The sequence below is a fragment of the Solanum stenotomum genome, chromosome 9 (assembly GCF_019186545.1).
Source record: "Solanum stenotomum isolate F172 chromosome 9, ASM1918654v1, whole genome shotgun sequence".
Lineage (NCBI taxonomy): Eukaryota > Viridiplantae > Streptophyta > Magnoliopsida > Solanales > Solanaceae > Solanum > Solanum stenotomum.
Genome location: NC_064290.1, coordinates 28,179,400 through 28,206,370, shown reverse-complemented (window position 1 = coordinate 28,206,370; position 26,971 = coordinate 28,179,400). Strand labels below are relative to the sequence as shown.

The 26,971-nt window shown below is 38.7% G+C and overlaps 1 protein-coding gene across 6 annotated transcripts in view; it reads right to left on the bottom strand.

Moving 5' to 3' along the window:
- Nucleotides 1–26,286, bottom strand: part of LOC125876590 (pentatricopeptide repeat-containing protein At5g15010, mitochondrial) — a 34,261-nt gene extending 7,975 nt beyond the window's left edge. For 2 of the 6 annotated variants that reach the window (XM_049557807.1, XM_049557808.1), the window contains exons 1-2: nucleotides 24,441–26,286; nucleotides 9,031–9,091 (exon numbers count right to left, since the gene is read on the bottom strand). In XM_049557807.1, the coding sequence (XP_049413764.1) occupies nucleotides 24,500–26,200 (1,701 nt within the window). In that variant the 5' untranslated portion in view covers nucleotides 26,201–26,286 and the 3' untranslated portion in view covers nucleotides 9,031–9,091; nucleotides 24,441–24,499. Of the gene's footprint in view, nucleotides 1–7,282; nucleotides 7,705–7,841; nucleotides 8,231–8,390; nucleotides 9,095–24,440 lie in introns of those variants that run through there. The other 4 variants (XM_049557803.1, XM_049557805.1, XM_049557802.1 and 1 more) reach the window with 4 other exon arrangements.
- Nucleotides 26,287–26,971: the final 685 nt, after the last annotated feature.

Below are 26,971 nucleotides of genomic sequence, written 5' to 3'. Positions count from 1 at the left end.
TAAATATTTTTAATTTTTGGTATTAATTGGCGCCTCAATTCAAAAAGGCGAGCGGTGAGGCATGGCGAGGCAGGCCCTTGTCGCCTTTTGTTGCCTCTCTCCGTCCAAAACACTGCACCCTACACAAAACCCTGAACCTACTGCGACTTGTCTCCTCTTAATCAACTGATTGCACATCAGAAAGGTATATTGTCCACTTGCAATATTAACCCCCATTATACTTTCTAAACTAACCATCTTCTATCATCCCCCCATATGCCTTTGAGTCATCTTTGTCCTCTGTTCTATCTCTAAATCTATTGGTGAAGCACTTCTCATCCAAGATAGCGATAGGCTATGATGAATGAGATGTTTGCTTTATATACAAGTGGTACTTGGGAGCTTGTTCCTCTTTTTTTAAGTAAATCTACTATTGGTTGTCGTTGGGTTTATGCAGTCAAAGTTGAGGAAATAGGAACAATGGGATGTAACCCAGTGGCATTCCTATAGATCGGATGCTAAACTATTGTCAGGACAAGAGAAGCCACTCAGTGGTCTTGGTAGATATAAGTAGCTAGTTGGTAAGATGAATTATCTCACTATGACTAAACTTGACATTTTTGTTCTTGTGAGTGGTGTAAGTGAGTTTACGAATTCTCCTCTGTGACAATCATTAGGATGCAGTTGTCCGCATTTGACGATAAATAAAGTTAGCTCCAAACAAAGGACTACTCTTCGAGGATCAAGGTCATGAGCAGAGCATTGAATATACAAATGTTGATGACAAGATCACCTTCGAATAGATGTTCTACATCTAGATATTACGTTTTTTTTTAAAATGGTAACGATGTATTATATCACAAGAGTACATGGGTTGTACTTAAACCTTATATACATATGCACTCTAGACACTCCTACTCTATTTCTATATTGAGTCTAAAACATCAACTATAGAGGCAGTGTCATTTGAGTATAATTGATTACACCAAAAGCATAACAACAAAATGCAGTTTAGTTTAACATCCTGCACACTATTTTCTATGCCTTCAAAACATCTGGAATTCCTTTCTTTCCAGATTGCCCACCATATTGAAGCAGGGATAATTCTCCATTTAGTTCTGTCTTTTGCAAGGGCACCTGCCTCCTCCCAGCTGTACAATGCCTCAGTAACTCTCCTAGGCATAGTCCAGGATATGCCTTCCAGACTCAAGAAAATCCTCCAAAGCTGCTGAGTGTATTTGCAATGTAGAAATAGATGGTTTACAGTTTCTAAGGTTTCCCCACATAGGAAACACCTAGAGCATAAGGTTATCCCCCTTTTCATTACATTATCCTGAGTCAGGGCAGCTTCCTTAGCTAGCAGCCAAATAAAGCATGAGACATTGTATGGGATTCTACACTTCCATATTTGTTTCCAGGGCCAGATGGGACTCTGCTGGCTTGATTGATGCATCAGCCTGTAAGCTGAATGCACTTTGAACTCTCCTTTATTGTTGCCTTTCCACCAAAGCATATCCTCATATGCTTGAAGTCCAGTAAAGTTTCCAACCAAGTTGAGGAATTCTGCCAACCTCATCACTTCCCAGTCATTTGGTTCTCTCTTGAAGATGAAATTCCACCCTTGTGGTGTCCATAGTTCTGCAATAGTTCTTTGTTGGAACATTGCCAGATTGTAAATATCAGGGAAAAGAGTTTCCAGGTTACCTTTCTCATGCCATTCATCCTTCCAGAATTTGATCTTGTTCCCATTCCCCACTTTCATCTTGAATTTGGGTTTAACTTCCTCCCATAATACTCTTATGGACCTCCATAAACTGATCCCATAAGGTGTGGTCACAATCTTAGTCATCCAACTATTTTCATTCTCATATTTGGCACCTATCACTCTTCTCCAAAGTGTTTGGTTTTCGTTTGAGTATTTGCACAACCACTTCATTAAGAGTGCTTTGCCATGTAGCTCCATATTCTTTATTCCCAGACCACCATTCTTCTTTCCAGTTGTCACTGCATTCCATTTAACTAGATGAAAGCCTCTATTCTCTTTGTTTCCTTGCCACAAGAACTTCCTTCTTATGCTGTCTAGTCTTTTAGTGATCCCTGGTGGGATGGGGAATAGAGACAGCATGTAAGTTGGGAGAGCATCCAGGACTGAGTTAATGAGGGTCAGTCTGCCCCCTCTTGACAAGTACTGAGTTTTCCATCTGGCCAGCTTCTTCTCACACTTCTCTATCACACCATTCCAAATTTCTAAGGACTTGGATTTTGCTCCCAATGGCATACCCAAATATGTTGTAGGTAGAGTACCTACTTCACCCCCTAGAATTGAAGCTAACAAGTCTATGTTGTTGACCTCATTGATAGTATACATAGAACTTTTAGTCCAATTAATGTGCAACCCGGATACCCCTTCAAACAGCACCAGGATCACCCTTAAGTATTTCAATTGGTCTTCCTCAGCTCCACAAAAAATCAGTGTATCATCTGCATACTGAAGATGTGTCACCTCCAAGCTTTCTGTATTTTCTCTAGCCATATCAAAACCTTTTACCCATCCTCTCATATTTGCTGTCTTGAGTATATTATTCAGCCCGTCCATAGTAAATAAGAACAAGAAAGGGGACAATGGATCACCCTGCCTGAGTCCTTTTTGAGTTTGAAAAAACCCTGCAGGGGACCCATTAATCAGAACAGAGAAGCTAACTGTAGAAATGCAGAAGCTGATCCAGTTCAACCATTTTTGTCCAAATCCCATCATCTCTAAAATCTTCAGAAGGTACTTCCAATTCACATGATCATATGCTTTTTCTATGTCCAGCTTGCATAGAATGCCAGGTTTCTTCTGCTTAATCCTGGAATCTACAACTTCATTAGCAATCAACACTGCATCCATAATTTGTCTCCCTTTTATAAAAGCCATTTGCTGTGAGTCCACCAGTCTGTCTATCACAACTTTCAACCTTTCTGTGAGAACTTTGGAGAGTATTTTGTAAATGCTCCCTATGAGGCTAATTGGTCTGTAGTCCCTTAACTCGTTGGCTCCTTTTTTCTTTGGAATGAGTGCAATGAAGGTAGCCTTGAAACTCTTCTCGAAGACTTCTTGCTCATAAAAGTTTTGAAATGTGTCCATGATGTCTTTCTTCAGTACATCCCAACACTTGATGAAGAAACCCATTGTGTACCCATCTGGACCAGGAACCTTATCGGCTGCACATAGCTTTAGGCAATTTAGAACTTCATTCTCCTCAAATCTGCCTTGCAGGGACAGTTTTTCCCCTTCAGTCAACATTGGACATTCAACATTATTATAAGAAGGTCTCCATTGATGTGTTTCTCTATACAGGTTCTTATAATATGCTATTATCTCCCCTTCAATTCTGCCTTTCTTTTGAGTAACCTCTCCTTGTATCATGAGTTGATCTATATTGTTATATCTCCTGTGAGCATTTGCCATTTTGTGGAAGAATTTGGTGTTCATGTCTCCCTCCTTCAACCATAGTACTCTTGATTTCTGTCTCCATGAAACTTCCTCTTTCTTGACTAGCTCTTCATACTCAAGTAAGACTGCAGCCTTTTTTGTCATTTCGTCCACAGTGAGAGTTCTATTTACCCTTTCTGTATCTAATTCTGCTAACTGCTCTAACAATCTCCTTCTTTGACTGCCCAGATTTCCACCCTCTTCTTGTTTCCATTCCTTTAGCTTAAGTTTCAGGGCTTTAAGTTTGCATGCCAAAACATAATCAGGTCTTCCTATGTAACTGAAGGAGCTCCACCACTCTCTAACTCTATCCACAAATCCTTCTGACTGCAGCCACCAATTTTCAAACTTGAAGTAGCTTTTATTCCTCTCCCAGTAACCAGTAATCAACACTATTGGTATATGATCTGAGCCCAGCCTTTGAAGAGGAATCTGTTTCAAATTGTTGAAGATATCATCCCAGTCTTTAGAAATCATGATTCTATCAATTCTGGAGGCTGCCTCTTGTTGATCTCCCTTAAACCATGTGTATGCAGCATCTTCTAAATGCATGTCAACTAATTCCATGTCCTCTATGAAATCAGAAAACCCTCTCATTCCCTTAGTTCTTCTGTTGCAGTTCTTCTTCTCAGATATGTACCTAGATACATTGAAGTCCCCACACATTGCCCAGGGTCCCTCCATCAACCCCCTTACTGAGCTCAATTATTCCCATACAAGTCTCATTTCTTTGTAACAGTTAGGAGCATACACTCCAGATATATGGTAGCTAAAATTCTGGGTTTGTGATTCAAATTTACAAGTAATGGTGTAAGAACCAATTACCAAGACCTCCCCCATCCATGCCCTCGCATCCCACATCAATAAGATACCTCCTCTTGTTCTACTTGCTTTTAGATAGGCATATCTAATCCACCTGCCTCCCCAAATCTGCTTTACCATCTTTGAAATATCCCCTTCAATTTTTGTTTCTTGGAGACAAACTATATCTGCTCTCCATCCAGACAACAAACTATGTACAACCCTTCTCTTCTCCCTATCGTTTAATCCCCTAACATTCCATGATATTAGCTTAAACTTCATCATGTGTTGAAAATTGTGTTCCTCCCCTTATTCCTACTTCCAGAACTTTAAAATTTTACATCAAAGGCTAAAAGACTTTTAAGTTCTTGTGCACCCTTGATCTTGAGTTTCTTAACTTCTGTATCCTGCTCCATTCTCCTGGCTTGTCTACAACTGTCTATTTGTAGCAGTAACTCTGCTGCCTCCTCTTCATGCCCTTGGAAATCGATCCCAAAGATTTTCCCCAGTTTTATCAAGTTCTGTTGTACCCATGTTGAATTCGCTTTATCTACATCTTGTGCCCTTTGTTGTTGTTGCACCATAATTGGTACAGGTTCCTCCACCTCCCAATTAACTATTTCTGTGTTTGAGCTCTGTATTGCTAGCCCAGTCTCCCCTGATTTTGTAATTTCTCTATCATCTCCCCTATCTATGGAGTTAGGTTCTTCCTCTCCTGTTATCATCAAATCTCCCTTGATTTCTTCCTCCAGCAGCTCTGTCACGACTTTTGTGTTCATGTTCTGCTTTCCTTCGCCTGAATTGGACACGTGCAAGGTTGTTATGTTACCAGCCAATTTATGGGTTTCTGTGTAGCCGATCTTTGTCCCTTGTAAATCATTAAAAATGACATGTGCTGCAAAATCAGGGCCACTGGGCCATTTAGAATTGTTATTCTTCTTGGGCTTTCCTGATGGGCCCAGTTCAGCCCTCTCATTTAAAAAACTCACATGCCTCTCACGTGCTCCATTCCCCATTGTCTTTCCAGCTGTCGAAGTACAGCCCACGTGCTTCGACGTACTAAAATCCCTAAAAGGATGGGATTTTGGTACTATGTTGCAGATATTTATGCCATCAGACCTCTGGGTAAATCTATTCCCTGGGCAAAAGACCTCATCTTCCCCGGCGACTATGCCTCCACTTTCCGACCTTATTTCGAATCTGGGTTTGCTTTCTGCCCAAATTGGAAAAAAATATGTAATTCCATCACAAGCGACAGAGACCTCTTTCGGAAGGTTTCTCCCGTTGTTTTTCACCAGAATCCTTGCCCATTTCAGGTGGTTTTTTAGTTCAGTTTCTTCTTCTGTCTCAATCCAACCTCCACACAGATCCCCAATTTCTTGGAAGACCTTCCTAGACCACAAATGCAATGGAATCCCCACTACTCTAATCCAAGTTTCACGCACAGTTGAGGGGCTAGGAGTGCAACCTGTTGTTGGACTCCACCAATCTAGATGAAATATGCTACTCTTCCACCTCCATTGGCCTTGGATGATCAATTCCGCCATGTATCTATTGGGGAATTCGAAAAGGAACATTTCGCTGTTCAATTCATATATGTTGACTCCAAAGACCTTTTTCCAGTTTGTTGAGGACCAGCTCCTGATATCCGCCAGAGTTGGTTTCTCCTTCTTTCCTGCAGTGCAATATCCTATAAGACATCTCTTGAGGAGATCTTCCTCCTTAATATTTACTGGCTTAGTAATCAGAATGCTTCCTTTCTTGGTGTTTATCTCGGCTCTTCTTAAATTACTGCTCCCCCATTTACTCTGTTGGACAGCCTCAACATAAGAGTATTCTTCCTCCGTCACCCTTGAGAAAGAATGCTCCTTCTCTCTTTGCTGACATTTAATGAATCTCTCAATCTTTAATGCAATATCCACCCACCCTGCATTTAATGCAAGTTCCGGTATGATTAAGCCCGACCTTCCACCACTATTTAAGGTTATCACACTCATAAATTTCCCATATTCATTTTGCTTCTTAGTACAAAAAAGCTTTGCCTCTCTATCTGCTAGTTTCCATCATCTCGTCTCCTTTTTGTGCTCCTTTGAAGCCTCTCTCAGGCAGAAACATATCCATTCCATAGCTTTCTTGCTCATAACTGACCTCGTCATCATCTTTCTGCTTCTTTCAACCCATTCATACCATTCAGACTTGCTCGAGTTCCATCTAGTGATGTCGAATGACTTAAACCCAACGTTAAAATAAATTATATTCTCTTCCATCCTAGGCTAAAGTGTGTAGCAATTATCACAGTGGGTGATAATTGTTGGCTTAGAAAGAAAAGGCTAAGATTCCGGTGGTTGCTGCCGGAAAAATGGTCTTCTACTGCCCTAGAAAGTAGGACAGAGAAAGTGCATTGGTATTCATGCCTGGGAGAAAGTTGAATAGCTTGGCGTAATGTAGATATTACGTTTTAATAGAAGGAATTTGGTATCCGGGAAGAAAGAAGCATAATGTGGTTGCTCGATCTAGTGCAGAAGCAGAATATCAAACAATGGTTGTAGCAACTTGTGAGCTAGTTTGGATCAAACAGTTGCTTAGGGAATTAAATTTGGAGAAATCAATTAGATGGAACATGTGTGTGATATCAAGTGGCCCTTCATATAGCATTAAATCTTGCATTACATGATAGGACTAAGCACATTGTTGACAGTCACTTTGTCTAAAAAAAAAAGATACTCTCAGGATATATTATTACAAAATTTGTGAAGTCAATTGATCAACTTGCAAATATTTTCACCAAGTCTCTCACTGGTTCTCGTATGAGTTACATCTATAACAAGCTCGGTACATATGACTTATATGCACCAATTTGAGAGGGATTGTAAGAATAGCAATAGGAATAGAATTGTATAGTCTCCTACATGGAAAAGGACTATAATGTAGTGTCTATAAATAGGGCTCAATGTAATAATGTAGTCAATGCATCTTAATAATATTTTCTCTATTGTATTTCTCACACAATCAGATACAAATACAGTGAGTAGTTACTCTACAACTTTTCTCTTTCTCCTCCTTAGTTTTGAAAGTTCACTTTCTGGGAGACCTTTTCTGTGGGATAGATACCAAATGCAGTCTAGAACCTTCCTGCCAGTCATCACTCATCACTTAATTAAAAACACGAAAAGCCAATAAATTTAAAATCACATAATTAAATACAAATACAGTGAGTAGTTAGTCTACAATTTTTCTCTTTCTCCTCCTTAGTTTTGAAAGTTTACTTTCTGGGAGACCTTTTCTGTGGGAAAGATACCAAATGCAGTCTAGAACTTTCCTGTTGGTCACTTGATTGAAAAGCACAACGAGCCAATAAATTAAAAATCACTTATCCTCCTAGCTTTCCTGTCAATCAAATGCAACGGAGGGTGTATGCAAGCAAGTAAGCCTGTGTTCCTCAGGGGGGCCTGACCAGCAGAAAAAACATGACACTGTAATTGAACACTTGACCTTAGAAACAGAAAAGTGAAGGCTATTTTGCCATGACTGCAGAGGGAAGTTGAGAATACTCACAAATCACAAGACTACTAGTAACAGAAAGATAACAATACCAAAAGTGAGCTACATAATGAGTTGAGCTGTCAATCACTTTTAGAAAATACTTAGCTATTACACTAAATAATTTTACAGTGATCAGAAAAGTGATAAATGAAACCTTGGAATCATCAATTCAGTTCTACACATGCAAATTAGGCCTTAGTGGAAATCTCCAACTAATAGCAAATTTCATTCCCCCCCTACATTAGCTAGGCACTTTTAAAATACAGCAAGAGAGGGATCATCAACTTCAGAAATTCAGCACATTATATGTAGTGATTTATATGACAGCAGCTAGTGCGAACTTGTTTTTGATAACTGCAAAATTTCCGAAGGCCAGCAGCACAGGGTTTGAGAAGGGGCCCTCTTCACTACCCTTCTCCTCTAAATTAGAGGCTGCAAATTTTTTTGTACAAAAACTTGATATTTGTTATTCTTTTATAAATCAGAGAAATTCCATAACACTAAACCAATTACATGTCATTTATACAAGATAATGCTGCAACAATTGTAACTTGATTTAGTTAATAAGAACATCAAAGTTCAGGAAACATACTCTTCAGAAGTATCTGCTGAAATTCCAAGCTGTACATCACAGATAGATTTAACAAAGGACAGATGAGGGGCAGTGCCAGCAGATGTGTGATGCCTTGAGGTCATTATACTTGAGGAACATAGAAAAATTATTGAACTGCAAATAGCTGTAACTGCTTTCTGACAATCAATGTCTAATGAACCTTGATTAGGCTCAGATATCAGCAGATCAATGAGATAGCCGCGCCGCAGACCTAAAATGCAGGCCCTGATAATGATGGTATAGCAAATGCACGAGAAAGGGCACCAACTATTGAAAAGTTCTTTCTCTGGTCTATTACAAACAAATTTGCCTTTGCTGCTGCTAAAGTTGCAGGCACTTCAAGCACATGCAAGTCAGTTCATCCTGCAGATGCCACAGAATAGAAGAATTTCGAATTGCGAAACCACATTCTCTGTTGGGCAATCGAAATTTCTACATAATCTCCAAGCCTGCTTTCTGCCCCCAAAATGGATTCTGGAGTCCCCGCTTAAACGCATTGCCCAATCTAAGCAAACAGTTACCATATTGGCTTATCAACCAAAATAAATTTTCTTGCACTAGTTACAGGAAAAAACACAAACCCCACCATGTAATGCAAGAAAGTTATTACTCTTAGTACCTCTATAGACAAGTCATTCACTGCATCTCCTCTTCACTTTAATTCATGAGAACCCCGAGACCTGCTAGAAAAAAAGGCAATATTAGAAAGAAAAAAACCTTGAAACAATACTTGCCAAAATATATAGGTGACATTGTATGTATTTTCACATTGACAATTGTCAAAAGGATAATATAAAAGCCAAGGAAAAACTATTACTTATTCATTAGAACCATCCATCGCCATAGGAAAATTTGTAAACAAGGCAAGGGGTTGCGGACTCAACACGGCCGAACCCATTGTCAAGTGATTGCAATGCTAATTCACACCCTTCTCATTTCTTTTTCAATAGCATGGCACTAGGCTAACTTGCACACAACTTGACAATTCAACCAAGTATCCACATTAGTATTCCACACATATTGGCCACTGTACACTCCCTAAATAAAGTAGTAGGAAACCAGATAAGAAAGGAAACACATAAAGGACGGATTTCATTTTTAACAATAAGAAGAACCAACATTGATTGAACAATGTTAGGTGTAAGCAATTTAAATGGTCGTTAACTGCAGTTAGTAATTAATAGAAAGGGAATTGTGTCGTTTATAAGGGGAAAGGTCCAATTTAACTCCGACGTTTTAAAAAAAAAACTGAAGAACACATCCAGCAGCTGAGATTAAAATTCTTAGATTACATACACAGTTATGATTTTGTCTTCCTTCCACCATCAAGGGAGCCAAACTTTCAGTTGCAGCTCATGTTTTTGACAGTTCTTGTATCCCTTCTCTCTCAAAATTCTCTCCTCTTTCTCATTCTTTTCCCTTCTCTCCCAACTCTAATCCTTTTCTGCCTTTGCAATCCAGGAATTACAATTGAATGGAAGGAGACTGATTGAGATATTTTCAATTTTTTTTCTTTAATTCATTGGATTGTAATTCATAGTTGACTGACTTGTAATTTGGAATCAGTCTAGTAATCCTTTCGCATTGCTCTGTCAACTTACCTCCGATTCTGTTAAATTAGATTATGTGTGCCTTACAAACAACTATAAAGGGATTCTCAAAACCAATAGCATCCATAAGCAACACAAATATGTAACTGGATTCTGTCAAACCCTTAACATAAAGGAGGAAAAACAAAAGATCAAACAATGGGTGAATCAATATTACGTGCAGTGGATAATATACCCCTTGCCTTTGCCTCAAACTTATAAAAGTAAAACCTTCTATATATATATATATATACACACACACACACTAAATCCACACCAATTTTTTCATTTTTTTTAAAAAAGAGCGGGTGTAGTGGTACTTCACACCTACAAACTTGAAATACTGAATTCAACTATTAGGATAAAAGCTCAAGATCAAAGTTCAAAGCAGAGATCAAAAACAACAGCTAAAAAGGGTAAAAATACGCACATCTTTTAGAAAATAAATGCAGAAGTAACGAGTTTGAAAGAATCACAGAAAACCCAAGAGAATCCAAGTGTATTTCAAGAATCTTTTGGCAGTCAAGTGGGAACAACTACGAGGTCTGCCATCTCTCTCTCTACCCAACCACCATACCTCTGTTGTTCTCTTGGAAGGTGACAGTTGGGATCCCTCAAACATCCAAGTCCAGTAACTTCATCTGAGCCCTCATACACTTGTTGTGTTGTGTACAACTTTTGTAGGTTTATGCAAAGGTACATGCAGTACAGGAAGGGAGGAGCAAACTGAGTCCTTTTCTTTAGGAAAGAAGCAACTTGTTGTATCTATACAAACGGCCATCTTGATTCATCAGAAGTTGGACAGGTAAGGAAACTTCTGGTTGAGCTACGTACTTACTTAAGAACTAATAAACCTCAATTCCAAGAAATCATATCTTCTACCAAGACATTTACCGAGGAAGCAGAAGCCTTTTTGAAAGAAGCTATTCAGGAACAAATGGACCCACTTTTGTAACACCTTGCAACTTCTATGTAAAAATCTGAACCATTCTCCATATGCATTTAGGCCTGAACCCGATGATTTCTAATTGAATATAGATATTAAGATCAATTCTTTTTTTTTTGATAAAGTTAAAGTTGTATTCTTAAGCATTAAGGGTATGCTGGCTACCTCCAAAAAGTTACAAGCTACATCCATACATCCATAATTACATAGATCCTAGGAAATCTACCAACTGTTCTACTTCTTCTATACCATCTTCTTTACACCAAAAAAACAACATGTTAATGCAATTTTCTTTAACTTTCTGAATAGTGTTAGTAGTATTCTCATGACACCTAAGGTTTCTTTCTCTCCAAATAGCCCACCAGACACAAGTAGGTACTATAGACCCTCTTTTTTGGGTCTTGCCCCCCCCCCCCCCCCCCCCCTCCTCATTCAGCAGCTCAAAAGATCAGCAGTATGTTCTCGCATCACCCAGGGCTCTTTTTTTTTTTTTTGAGAAGGTAACAACTTGTATTCTATTTCCAAAAAATCAGAAACCTGCCACAACAAGTTACAGGTTTCCTAATTACAATTAAGGTGGAGTATCCAGAAGATCTTCAACCCTTTTAACAAAAATTTACAAAGATTTTAAGACATCCATAATTGATTCTAGATCTTCCGTATACTCTAATTTACACCAAAAATGAAACAAAACTAAGCACTTCATCTTCATCTCTGGATATTGTTGCTCTAGTTCTGATGGCACCTGAGGTTTCTTTCTGTCCAAGCAGTCCACCAGATGCAAGTTGGTATAATTTTCCACCTATCCTTATGGTATGAAATGTTAGCATAACTGCTCCAGATCTTCAAGGTCTGATTATCATAAGGGTTTAATTTTTTATACGCCTCTTTTACACTGAATCTACCTTGATTGTGGCCCTTCCATTCCAATCTATCTTGGTCAGTTGAAGTTCCTTTGAATTGCTCCAATTTGCTGTAGAACTCAACTAACCTCAAAATCTCTCAGTCATTAAAAGGTCTTCTAAAGCTCAAATTCCATCCCTGATTTGAACAAACTTCAGCCACAGTGGCCCTTTGTTGTTGGTTTAGGGTGTAAATATCATTGTAGGTATCCCTTAGGGGGGCTTGATCTATCCATTTGTCTTCCCAGAAAAGAACCTTCCTGCCATCTTTTGTTCTTATGCTGCAATTTTCTCTAAGCTTTGGCAACAAGTTTCTGATGGACCTCCAAAGATTGATTCCATAAGTATCAGTGACCATTTTGGTGGTCCAATGATCTGCCATTTCATACTTCAGTTGGATTACTTCTTTCCAGAGAGCTAACTCACTAGAAGCAAATCTCCAGAGCCATTTCATCATAAGACATTGGTTCTGAGATTTTAAGATCCTCACCCCCATACCCCCTTTTTGTTTACTCCCAATCAGTGCATCCCATTTTACTAAGTGGAATTTCTTAGTTTCACTGTTTCCTTCCCAGAGAAAATTTCTTCTTAGAACATCCAATCTCTCAATGACCCCAACAGGGATAGGGAAAAGGGACATCATATAAGTAGGCATTGAGTCCAAAAACTATTGATTAGTGTTAGTCTTCCTCCTAAGGACAGGTATTGACTCTTCCAGTTCACCAACCTTTTCTCACACTTCTCTACCACCCCATTCCATATATCTATAGACCTATTCTGATCTCCCAATGGCATGCCCAGATAGACAGTTGGTAGCTCCCCAATATTTCCACCAAGAACCCAAGCCAATGAGGTTAGGTAGGAACCTCATTAACTGGATATAAGAAGCTCTTATTCCAGTTGATGTGTAACCCTGAGATTGCTTCAAAAAGAACAAAAATGACCCTAAGAATAATGAGTTGGTTCCTACTAGCCTCACAAAAGATCAATGTATCATCAGCGTACTGCAAATGAGTAATCTCCAAGTTTGGGCCTTCCTTGTGTGAAGCTTTGAATCCCTTCAACCAGTTATTTTCTTGGGCAATTTTCAACATATCATTTAGACTTTCCATGGCAATGATGAAGAGAAAAGGAGAGTGGGTCTCCTTGCCTTAGGCCTCTCTGTGAGGAGAAGAATCATGTAGGGGAGCCATTGATAAAGACAGAGAATTTGACTGTGCTTATGCAGAACTTCATCCATCTTATCCATCTGCCTCCAAATCCTCTTTTGGAGAGGGTCTCCAACAAAAAATTCCAGTTGAGGTGCTCATAGGCTTTTTGTATATCTAGCTTGCATAGAATGCCAGGTTTATTGCTTCTGACTTTAGAGTCCACTAGTTCATTTGCCATGAGGATGACATCCATTATTTGCCTTCCTTTGATGAAAGCCAGTTGTTGAGTGTCCACCAATTTGTGTATAACATTTTTTAGCCTATCTGTAAGCACCATAGAGATGATCTTGTAAACACTACTGATCAAACTGATAGGTCTAAAATGCGTGAGCTCTTTAGCACCCATCTTTTTAGGAATCAAAGCCACATAGGTAGAGTTGAAGCTTTTTTCAAAAACACATCTTTCATGGAAATTCCTGATGGTACTAATTACTTCCCCCTTTATTACTTCCCAGCAATGGACATAAAAAGCCATGGTATATCCATCAGGGCCAGGAGCTTTGTCTCCAACACAAAGTTTCACACATTCCCATATCTCCTGTTCCTCAAATTCCTTTTGTAGCATTTGGTTGTCTTCAAGAGTAACTCTGTGGTCTGCCCTGCATCCAACAGCTGGTCTCCATGACTCAGTCTCAGTATATAATCTTTGATAGAACTCCACAATCTCCTTCTTTATAGCTTCTGGATTTTTGGTTGCTTTCCCATCCACCATTAGTTCATCAATATTGTTATATCTTCTATGAGCATTTGCTGATATGTGGAAAAACTAGGTGTTGTTGTCACCCTGTTTCAGCCAGTTAACCCTTGATCTTTGCCTCTAAGCTATTTCCTCACATTTAGCTATGTTTTCAAAGACAACAAAGAGTTCTGCCTTTGAGAGTGTCTCATCTTTTGTTAGTGCTCTTTGATCCTGAATTTCCTCCAATTCTGCCAGCTTAGCAAGCATGCTCTGTTTTTGCATTGCTAAGTTCCCATGGGAAGTCTTAGTCCATTCCTTCAATTTATCTTGTAGGGCTCTCAATTTGAAAGCTAAGATAAAATCTAGCCTCCCTTCACAGAATATAGAGTCCCACCACATCTTAACTCTATCCAGGAACCCTTCTGTTTGCAGCCACCAATTTTCAAATTTGAAATAAGATCTTCTAGATTCCCAGTTCCCACTTTGGAGCAATATAGGTGTGTGATCAGAGGTCACCTTGTGTAAGGTTGTGTGCTTAATGTTCTTAAATTCTTCATTCCATTCTTCAGAAAATAAAAACCTATCAAGCCTGGCAGCAACATCATGTCTCTTTCCTTTCCTCCAAGTGTATTTGCCCCTATCAAATGTGGATCTTGTAGGCTCATATCCTCAATGAAATCAGACAGATCATACATTGCTCTTGTGAATCTAGAGTATTTCTCTTTTCTGAAGGGAATCTGACATGTTGCAGTCCCCACATACTACCCAAGGCCCATCAAAAAGTCCTCTGAGCCTAACTCCCACCATACTTCTTCCCTTTCTACTCTGTTGTTTGGAGCATAGATGCCTGTAAGACACCAAGTGAAGTCGCGGTTCTTCCCTGTAAACTTACAGGTTAGGGAATAGACCCCCAGACTACTTACTTCTCCTGTCCAAACTTTCTCATCCCAGAGGATTAAAACACCTCCCCTTGTCCCACTAGCTTCCAGCTGACAAAATCTGACCCCTCTGTTCGCCCACAAATCTTTAACCAAATTCTTGATATCTCCTTGAATTTTTGTCTCTTGAAAGCAATAAACATCAGCTTTCCATTCATGAATTAAATTTTTTATGATACACCTCTTGCTTGCCTGATTCAGGCCCCTCACATTCCATGATACTATGGAGACTGTCATTGATCACAATTAATATTGTACCCCCCCCCCTCCTGCTTCTTGTGCCATTGCTTCTGAAATTACTTCTGCACTCGAGGCTCTTCAATTCTTTGGTTCCCTTTGCTGCCGGAGTCATTCTCCTGTTCTTTTCTTCCTTGTTCAATTTTTTTTTGTCACATGTTGTCTATCTTCATGAATAACATTGTTGCTTCCTCTTTGCACCCCCTGATGTCGACACCAAATTCTTTGGCGAATTTGATGATGTTCTAATGAATCCATATAGGAATATCAAAATCTGAATCCTCCCCTTCCCCTGGGCTATGCTGATTTAAAGGTACTGCGTCTTCAATTGTTGTCAACCCAGAGATGTTATCTTCACTTCTCAACATAGCAGTAACTTGCATGGCACTATCTTCTAGGGTTTGGGGGTTTTCAGTTACCCTCACTTCCCCTTCTTTACTGTTTTCAGGAAAGTCTTCTTCTTCAGTTTCCTCCCGATCATGTTCTGCCTCTTCTCCTTCTCCGCAGTTCAGCGTTATGTAGGAGTTGGAATTATTAGCCTCAAGCTCGGCTGAGATTGGGTCAAATAAAAAAGAGGAGGGCTTACTTACTAGCCCAATTGAAACAAATTGGGCCTACAAATCTGGGCCCAAAATTTTCTTTTTGAACTGCAGCATCAGTCTTCTTTAATGTGGTGGGAAGTGGGACCTCAACCACGCGTGCCTTGGCACGTGCCGAGACAGCTGGCCAATTCAAAATCTCAGGATCGAAAGACGAACCCACGTGCCCTATCACCTCTGTAAAGCCTAAAAGGCTTTCATCTTGAATACCAACAGTCCCTTCATCAGCCCGCTGGGTCTTTAGGGGTATTTTGCTACGACCATCGGCGACCACCTTCACCGGCATCTCTACCCAGATTGGAACTTTGAAGGTTAAACCTTCATGGACCAGTTCAACTAACTTCGAAACTGAGTCGCCATCCCCTCTCACCTTCATCCTAGCCCATTTAAGATGGTTTCACAGCTCTGTTTCTTCTTCCGTTCTGATCCAGCCACCACATAAGTTTCCGATTTCGCGGAAAACTTTTTGTGACCAAAGTTGGAGAGGCAAGCCTACTACTCTGATCCAGACCTGGTCCAACCTATTGTGAGATTTATGTACCAAGTTTCCACAAAAACACTTCACGACTTGTGAATCATTCCATGGTCAGTGAAATGGACTCATGGATGAGAACCTGAAAGTTGACAGAATCGTCTGAGTTCCACAGAGGGAGTCCAGGGGTCGTGGATCATTCCACGAGCCGTGGATGGTCCTCGTGGAATGATCTGACAGAAGTTTCCTGAGGTTATTTCTGTCTTATCCCTATTCTTCCTAAGCCTAAACCACGGCGTTTTGGCACCAAATAGGGGAACATATTAGACTAAACACTCAAATCTCTCTTATTCTACGCTCTCATTCTCTCCCAAAAGTTGGTGTGAATTGGGAGCCATGAGAAGTCTATGCTAAGTGCACAAGAATGGACAGAAGGGATCTTTGGTGTGAATTGGGAGCCATGAGAAGTCTCTATGAAGGGACTGCCGTGGGCAGTGTGGTGACTTTAATGTCATCAAATATCCATTAGAAAGAACAAATTGTTCATCAATCAATGGATTTATGTCAGAATTCTCTGATTGTATTGAGGAGGTGGAGCTCATAGACCCTTCTTTATTTGGAGGGTCTTTCACTTGGAGAAGAGGAGAGAATCATACAACTACATTAAGGATTGACAGAGTTATGTGTTCCTCTCAAAGGGAGGAATTCTTCACCCTCATTAAACAATCAACTCTTCCAAAGTTGGTATCTGGTCATAACCCAGTTCTACTGACTTGTGGAGACATGAACTTCAAGAAATCTTACTTCAAATTTGAAAACTGGAGGATGGGGATTGAAGGCTTGAAGGAGAAAGTGAGTTTTTGGTGGTCATCATTTGTAGTTACTGGTACAGCTGGGTTTGTCTTAGCTGAAAAGATGAAACTTCTAAAAAGGAAACTGAAGGAATGTAGCAAGAATAATAGGAGCAACTGGAAACAACAAAAGGAAGAGAACCTTGACCAATTGTCCAAATGGGAGATCCTTCAGGAGAAAAGACTACTTACAGATGATGAACTAATGCAAAAATAAAAACAAATTTGGTAATGTCTTTTGAAGTTGTCAAAAATGAAGAGATAAGGAGGAGAAAAAGATCCAGAATACAATAGTTGAAACATGAGGACAAGAACACCAAGTTTTTTCATAGAATAGCAACATCTCACAAAAAGTACAACACCATAGAATCCTTGAAGGTGGAGGGAAGTAATCTCACTGATCCCACTGACATAAAGGAGACCATCAAGAGTTTCTATGAAAATTTGTACAAGGAAACAGAAGTTTGGAGGCCATAATTACAATGGCAGCGGTTACTTGTATTAATGAGGATGAAAAGGAAGAGTTACAGGAACAAATTGAGGAGGAGGAGATTCTAGAATACATTAAACTTTGTGCGATGGAGAAAGCTCCTGGGCCCAATGGTTTTCCCATGTCCTTTTATCTTATAGTTTGGGAAGTGATGAAAGAAGCTATCAAAGGTGTGATACATGAGTTCTAAAATAATCAGAGGACTGAGAGAAGTTCCGATGCAACTTTTGTGGCTCTCATCCCCAAGAAAGCAGATGCTTCTGAATTGAAGGACTTCTGACCTATAAGTCTAATCACATGCATATACAAAGTGTTAGTAAAGATACTAGCTGAGAGACTGAAAAGGTGGTGGATAAGTTGCTCAATAAGCATCAAATAGCCTTCATTGGAGGGAGACAGATAATGGATGTTGCACTTATAACTAGTGAATGTGTGGATTCAAGATTGAAAGGTGTTGAGCCTGGTATAATGTGTAAACTGGACATTGAAAAGGCATATGATCATGTGAATTGGAAGTTCTTGCTGAACATTCTCAGACAAATGGGCTTTGGAGAAAAGTGGCTAGGCTGGATGAATTTGTGCATCAGCACTGTCCTATTTTCTATTCTGGTTAATGGTGAACCAGTGGGCTTCTTCCCTTCAGGAAGGGGACTGGGACTTAGACAGGGTGACCCCCCTTATCTCCCTTTCTGTTTATTTTGGCAATGGAAGGCTTTGACAACTTGATGAGAATAGCAATACAAAACAGATGGATCAAAGGTTTTCAAATAGAGGGTAGCAATGGACAAGTTAAAGAAATTTGTCATTTGCTCTACGCAGATGATACTTTCAGTTTTTGTGAACCTTGGGAGGACCAGATGAAATTTATCAAAACAATCTTACTGTTTTTTGAAGCTTCCTCAGGTCTAAAAGTGAATTAGGGGAAACAAATTTATTTCCAATCAAAGAGGTGACCAACATTTTGAATCTAGCAAAAATTTAGGATGCAAAGTGGAAAGTATGCCAACAGTTTACTTAGGCATGCCTTTAGGAAATAAACAAAAGGATACAGTCTGGGATGGCATTGTGGAGAAAACAGAAAGGAGATTAGCAAATGGTGGAATTCGTGTGAAGCACAAGGAAGACCTGATTATATTGTCTTGTAAACTAAGATTCCTGAAACATAAATTGAAGGAATGGAATACTGCTAATGGGAGGAATCTAAAGGCTAAGAAAGTTGATATTCTTTACCAGATTAGCTCCCTGGATACCATACAAGAGCAAAGACTGCTATCAGAGGATGAATTACTATTGAAAGCAAGCTTGAAAATGGAGTATGCAGAGGTGGCAAAAACTGAGGAAATTTCTTGGAGGCAGAAATCCAGAATCTTATGGTTGAAACAAGGAGACAAGAATACCAAATTTTTTCGAAGGATGGCCAACTGTCATAAAAGATTTAATCACATTGACACCATAGAAGCTCATGGAGAGACCATCACTGATCCAGATAGAATCAAGGAAGAGATTGTGGATTTCTATAAGAATTTGTACTCTGAGACAGAAAACTGGAGACCTTTATTCAACCTTCAAGAAGGCTCAATAATCACCGAAGATGATAATGATTGGTTGCAGAGCGAATTTGAAGAAGAAGAGGTGTTGGAATGCTTGAAGTTATGTGCTGCTGACAAAGCTCCAGGCCCAGATGGATACTCTATGGGATTTTTCCAATGCTGCTGGGAAATTGTGAAAAGGATGTGATGGACACTATCAGAAACTTTCATACGAGTGATTATTTTGAAAAGAGTTTCAATGCAACTTATGTTGCCTTGATTACCAAGAAAATTGGTGCCAAAAGTCTTAGAGATTTCATACCTATAAGTCTGATCGGGAGTGTGTATAAAATTATCTCTAAGCTCCTCACTGAAAGGCTCAAGAGTGATTGATAAACTGGTGGATAGACATCAAATGGCTTTTTTAAAGGCAGACAAATCATGGATGTAGCATTGATAGCCAATGAGTGTGTGGATTCTAGAATCAAATACCAGACTCCTGGTATTCTCTGCAAACTTGACATTGAGAAGGCTTATGATCATGTTAATTGGAATTTCCTCCTAAAAGTTCTAAAAGACATGGGTTTTGGTATGAAGTGGATTAGATGGATTGCCTTCTGTATTAAGACTGTCAAATTTTCTATTCTGGTAAATGGATCTCCTGAAGGTTTCTTCTCTTCCGAGAGAGGATTGAGACAAGGTGATCCTCTCTCTCCTTTCCTCTTTCTCATAGCTATGGAAGGACTGAATCAGATATTTAAAATTACAAAAGACTTAGGAGCCCTGAACGGTTTCAAAGCTACAGGGAGAGCAGTGGGATAGAGATCACCCATTTACTTTAAGCAGATGATTCATTGGTATTCTGTGATGCTGATATTGATCAGGTCAAACATCTGAGAACTATTCTGGTGATTTTTGAGGCAGTTTCCGGACTTCACATCAACTGGCATAAGAGCTGTTTATTCCCGGTTAATAAAGTGGACAATATTCAAGCACTTGCAGGTATTCTGGGATGTGTGGTGGGTTCCCTACCTACTACCTATTTGGGGCTAACTTTGGGTGCTAAAAGTAAAGCCTTGCAGATTTGGAGTGGTGTCATAGAAAGGTCTGAAAAGAGGCTTGCAATATGGAAGGGACAATACTTATCTCTAGGTGGTAGGGTTATATTAGTCAATAGTGTTTTGGATGCCCTTCCTACTGATGTCATGTCTCTTTTACCTTTACCTAGCAAGGTTAGGAAAAGAATTGACAAGATCAGAAGGAATTTCATATGGCAAGGACACAACAAAAAAAGAGCATTCCACCTGGTTAATTGGGATGTTCTTATCAAATCCAGAAAAGATGGTGGCCTTGGCATCAGGAACCTAAATGCTCACAACCAAAGTTTGCTAATGAAGTGGTTATGGAGGTATAATCTTGAAACATATGCTTTATGGAGAAATGTCATTCATGACAAGTATGGTCAAGAAGACCAGTGGTGTTCAAAGGTGGTTGTGAGCCCCCATGGTGTAGGAGACTGGAAAGCAAACAGATCCCTCTGGTCTTTGATGGCTGGAAAAATTAGCCTAAGAGTGGGCAATGGTAGGAAAATCCTTTTTAGGTGTGATAACTGGCTTGGACATGGACCTCTAAAGGAACTCTTCCCTGAATTCTTTAGCATTGCCACTATGCCAAACATTAGCCTGGAATCAGCAAAAGGAGTACATGGATGGAATATTACTTTTAGAAGACTACTGCATGATTGGGAGTTGGAAAGAGTTGTTGAATTTTTCAAGACCTTGGAATCATTCCAAGGGTTCAAAGACACTGAAGATTCACTTATATGGAAGCCCACGAGTAAAGGAACTTATTCTGTAAACTTAGCTAATAACATTTTGATTAGGCACAGACAGTCAACTAATCAGTGGCCATGAAGATCCATTTGGAAGATGAAGGCTCCTTTTAAGGTGGTATGCTTTTCTTGGCTAGTAGCAAGAAATGCTTGTCTCACACATGATAAACTTCAAAGAAGGGGATTCCAACTGTGTTCTAGATGCTTTTTGTGTGGAGCTGCTGGGAAAATAATAGCCATCTATTCATTCATTGTCCCATTACTGGACAATTATGGCAACTATTTTTGAATATGGCAGGAATCAGATGGTCAATGCCAGCAACAAGTGTTGATTTGCTGAAATGTTGGAACTAGAATGATGGGGCAGTTGGTGGAAACTTGTCCCTGCTTGCATATGGTGGACTATTTGGAAGGAGAGGAACTATAGAGCTTTGAAGACAAATATAATTTTGTGGAGAAAATCAAGATGAATTGTATATTTTTGTTTTACTTTTGGTGTAAAGAAAGCTATGCTGAGGAGGCTGAATCACTAGTTGATATGATAGGATCCTTGTGAAGCAGTAGCCTAAGCATGGTTGGGATTTTGTGAAGTCTTTTGCACTGTTATGGTGTAATTTTTTTTTAAAAAAATAAAAATAAAATATATATATATATATATATATATATATATATATATATATATAGTTACCAATTTCAAAAAGATGGAAGGCACAATATTTGTCTCTAGGAGTTAGTCATCAATTCAGTGCTAGACTTCCTTCCTAATTATGTCATGTCACTATTTCCATTACCCACCAAAGTTTTGAAGAAACTGGACAGATTAAGGAGGAACTTCCTTTGGCATGGATGCAAAGAAATTAAAGGTTATAACCTTGTCAAATGGGAGATAACCTTGAACAGTAGAGACAAAGGGGTTATGGGTATTAGAGATTTGAGTTAACAAAACAATAGTCTTTTGATGAAGTGGTTATGGAGATATAATGAAGAGGGGCAAGCCTTATGGAAGGATGTCATCAGATCCAAGTATGGTGAGTATAATCTTTGGTGCAGTAATGTTAGTGTAGATGCCTATGGGGCGGGGATCTGGAGAATTATCAGAAACTAATGGCAAAAACTTGATGCTAATATGTACATTGAAGTGGGAGATGGAAGGAAAACTAAGTCTTAGGCAGACTCGTGGAACAAACAAATCACTCTATAAGAATCCTTTCCAGGTATATTCTTACAATGTAGTAATCCAGATGCAAATATCAATGAATGTTGGACAGCACAAGGGTGGAATCTGATCTTTAGAAGGTTTTTGAATGACTGGGAAGTAAAGCGAGTAGCCAAATTGCTAGAGCTGTTAGAAAAATTCTCTGGCACCACCAATTCTCCTGCTTCTTTGAGATGGAATCATAGTAAAGTTAGGGCTTTCACTGTTAGCAGGGCATACAACATGGAAAGCCCCTAGCAAAGCATCTATAAACAGAGTTTGTGGAGAAAGGTATGGAGAACCTTAGCACCAACTAAGATAAAATGCTTTACATGGTTGGTTGCAAGAAGGGCTTGCCTTACACATGAAGCGTCGAAGAAAAAAGGAAAGATTATAGTACCTTGGTGTTTATTATGCGGGAAGGCAAAGGAGACCACCAAGCATTTACTCTTGCATTGCAACTTTACAACACAAACTAGGGTCATCTTCCTTGGTCTCACAGAGACGAATTGGACCATGCCTGAGCACACTGCAGACTTATGGAGTAGTTGGATAAGAAGAGGGGGGAGCAAGAGCCAGAAGGCATGGTTGAGGATAATTCCATATTGCATTTGGTGGACATTTTGGAAAGAAAGAAACAGTAGAAACTTTGAAGATAGGTCCAATTCCATTGAGAAGGTTAAAGGGAATTGTATTGTATCTTTTTATTTTTGGTGTAAAGAGAAAGATTTAGAGGAAACAGAACAGATTGTAGAATTATTAGGATCCTTGCAAGTATTTTTTTCTCTGTTTTTGTTCCCTCTGTTTTTTGAAGGTCACCAACATATCCTTAATGCTAAAGAATACAACATTACTATTTTAAATTAAAAAAGTTCTCAAGAAACACCAAGTTAGGATTCTTCTTTCAAGGTTTTTCATCAAGTTTCGTCACTAAAGTATGTAAGGCTTCAATGGGAGTATCATTTCACTCTCATGCCTAAGTCGTATGTTCTTTCAAAGATTTTTACACAATTTCTAGAATCCAAATTAGGGTTTCTACTCAATTAATGAAATTTCATCATAAGCTCCTGTTCTTGATCGTATTACTCAGTTTTTATAAATCTCATTGTACCAATCTCATTGGTCCAAAGGGCGGGTCTCAGATGGATTTCTCGGTTATCAAAAAAAAAATCTAACGTGACTACGGTTTTTTTTAACCTCGATAATTTTTAAGCATGAAATTAGCATGATACAAATTTCAGTTTCCATACAAATTATTTGAAATATGATTTTCAGCTTAGTTACACACTTGATACAGACAGATAGATAGTTCACCTATTTATGAGCATATCAATATTTGTATATTATTTTGGGAGGATTATTTAACACTAAGAGGTCGTGAGTTCAGAAAACCCAAGACCCATAACTATGTGCCACTATAGAATTTTGAGCATATCACTAGTCGATCAACTCCTTTAGCCCAAGAGGCTCAGTTAGTGGATCCACATCAGATAGATAGGTCCTACACCCTGACAAGGTATAGGAAAGCCCTTCCAAATGGATTATAAGTTGGACAACATAAGCTCATATGGTATATGTCGATTGTAAGAAACTCCCCATAAAAGTAACATTATGTTCATAAACTTAAATTATCATCAGCGTTCTTCTCAAATACGATAGTTTAGATCTAATTCAACTCAGGGCTACAGAAACAATTGTTATATAATTGAAAGCAAGTTCTCAAATGATATTTATACACTGGATTTAGGATGTCTTTCATTATATCACTATATTTATGATTATGATTATTGAATACTCATTAGTTCTTACTACATGTTGCCACCCGAAATGATTCTGTTTAGTCTCACCTTATATACTCAGCACATTCCACGTACTGGCTGCATACTTTTCTCTGCAAAGCATCCTATTATGATGTAGATTTAGATGTTCGCTCTCACACTAGTGGCTAGACAGGTTGCAGTTTTTCCCGTCAGTAGTTGATGAGTCAACTTCATTTGGTAACTTCATGGAGTAGTCAGTAACTAAGTTTTATGTAAGGACAGTTATTTTCTTTGAGGTAGCTAAGGATCATGTCCCGACAAACTTATTTCTTCTTTCATTCCAATTAGTAGAGGTTCCACTTCAGACATTAGTTGTTCAGTTCCATGCATTTTATTCAGATATATGTTAAGTATTTCCTTCAGTTAATTATGTTTTAGCTTCCACTTGCACTTCATAAAATGTCAATTAAGTTATTAGCAAAATGTCAGTACCACGGGTCCGCTAAGCGTCATTCGTGATTCTAAGTGCCGGTCACAACTAGGGTGTAGACTCGGATCGTGACAATTTTATACTTCAGGGACAAGCATAAAGAATATTGATCACTTTCGTCTTAATCTTTAATTTAAAAAAAAAGAAAAGGAATAAAGCATCTGTGAATATTCAAATAGTTTTTCTTGCTATCAAAGTTTAAAAAAATATATGGAAGTAAATTGTGTTAACAGTGAATTTCCAGTATGTAGACCAAATAAACCAAGAATATTCTGTTAAAACAATCAAAAAGAAGAGAAACCTCATGCACCTGTATGTACAGTGACCCGAGCCAGATTCCCAACCATAATTTTATAATCAACATTGAGTCTATTGATCCCAGAAAGAAAAGCCACGCTCTCTCATAACTTTTCTCATTTCAGGTTTTTTATGGAAATCCCTTTCTTTATCAGCTTTTTCAAATTTGACCACCTTTTTGTTCTCCTGATGACATGTTACTTTATTCTCTTGAGAATCTCTCCTGCCAGCCACCCAAGCTTGAAGCATTTCATCTATCTTGGGCTCCGGCAGTAAACCTTTTTGCTTCATTTCTTGATAGTATTTGTACGACTCCTCCATCTTCCCATTCAAAAAGAGTCCATGTATCAGCACTATATATGAACTTCGATCATGGTCCAAACCGATCTTGCTCATCTTATCCCACAACATGAAAACATTATCAAGTTGGCACCATCGGCAAAACTTCCGGATTAACATTATATAAGTGTCATGAGTTGGAATACATCCCATCGTGTTCATCTTCTGCAAGTGCTCGAACACTTCTTCCCCTGTCCTCAGGCTACGAAGCAATGCATGGTAAGTTCGGACAGTAGGATGTATGCCTCGTTGAATCATTTCATTGAAGATCTCTTGAGCTTCATCTAGTAATTGAGCTTTGCAGAGAGGCATGATTAGTGAGTTATAAGTAACAGCGTTTGGAGCGAGATCATTCTCTTCCATCATCGTCATCACACTCCTAGCTTGTTTAACCAACCTGCCTTTTGCAAGAGCATGAATGACAGCATTATAAACCTTAACATCAGGTGCAACCCCACACAATTTCATCTCATCGAAAAGCTTAAGCACAACATTGAGTCTACCAGCCCTCGAATAGCAAGACATGATACTACAATACGAAAAAACATCACGAGGAATCCTTTTTTCCTTCATCAACCTCCAAATCCTCTTTCCCTCACTTAAATCATCAAGGGGAAGACACCATCCATTGAGAATGATATTCAAACTCTTGGTATTCAACGGGAAAACATTCTTATTGCAAAAAAGCAAGTGCTCGGCATCTTTTACACTTTTGTAGCGAGCAAGGGCAGACAAAAGGTCTTGAAATTCTTCCATTCCAATATCTAAATTAAACCGTTTAAATGCATAAAAAGTACTGATAGCTTTTCCAACGTCATGTACAGCACAGTATTTCCTTATCATGATCAAGAGTGTCTGAGGATTCACAAGAGATGGTCTATCTTTACCACCTCTCATTTCCTCAATGAGTGACCATGCAGTGTCAAACTTCCTCATTTTTCCAAGTATAGATATCATAGAATGGTATTGACGCACAGAGTGCACATAACCTGTTTGTTTACTGGCCCATATGAAGAAAGTGAATGCAACTTCCCAATTATTTCGTGCACGAGAAAGAATGACAGTAACTAGATTGTGTGTGGGCCTTACACCACATTGCTCAAGTTTGTTATGCACATGGATTCCGGGTTGTTTGAAAATGGCTTCAATTGTTTCAACATCTTCTTTGGAAAAATCAGAATATAGTTCGTTATAATCTAGTGAAGGGTCAGTATCAGTAGTATCTTCATGTTCATAATCACTGCCATCATGTGAATTGCTTGAGGAAGTAAAAGTAGAGAACCTGATTCCAGAAGTAGACCTTGAGAGAGCACCATGTAGGAAACTAGCATGGGGAAGGAAAACACCACTGGTGGATCGAAGAAGAAAAGATGGCAAATTGGGAGTGAGATGACCACGAAGGAACAAGGAAATTACAAGTCTATATTTCATCATCAAACTGTTCGACCAAATGACTGAAAGAAAGTTTTTCGTTGCCCTAATACTGAACGCTGCGCTCCCCTTTCTCCCCAACCACTACTTTTTCCTTTTTTATTTTTTAACTTCTTTTTTCCATTTTAAAGACCTATTTTATCTTTCAGAGTTTAAGTAAGCGTTTGACAATGCGATATCATATCACGATATAGTGTCGTGAGATGGAATCAACGTTTGGACATGCAATTTTACGTTGATTTCATCTCATGATTTCATATCATGAGAGGTGATACTATATTCTCCAAAAACCATGATATGGAATGACCATGTGATTCCATATCATCATTTGAGATATTTTAATACAATAATTGATCCATGAGTTTATATTTTATTAAAACAATCCACATTTATATCTACTAACAATTTGCTTCATATGCAAATAAAATTTATAATCACATCATTACTTTTTAAAATTTATTATTCTAACCAATATAAAACTTATTATCACTTTAAATTTGGTGAATATAAATGATAAAGTAGAAATTCATTTGGTGAATATAAATGAGAACGAAGGGAGTAATACTTTTTTGATTTTTCATACTAAAAAAAAACGTCTTAATCTTATGACTAAGCATAATATTGATAAAAGACAATTTTCATTGGTGGTGCCGCACTTTCTTAATCTTAGTATTCGCAAAATGTTCGTTCACATGACTGAAGGATATCAAGTCCAATTGATTGAGGACTTGGGAAAATTTGATCAATTAGTTATTAACATTTAGTCAAGTGGAC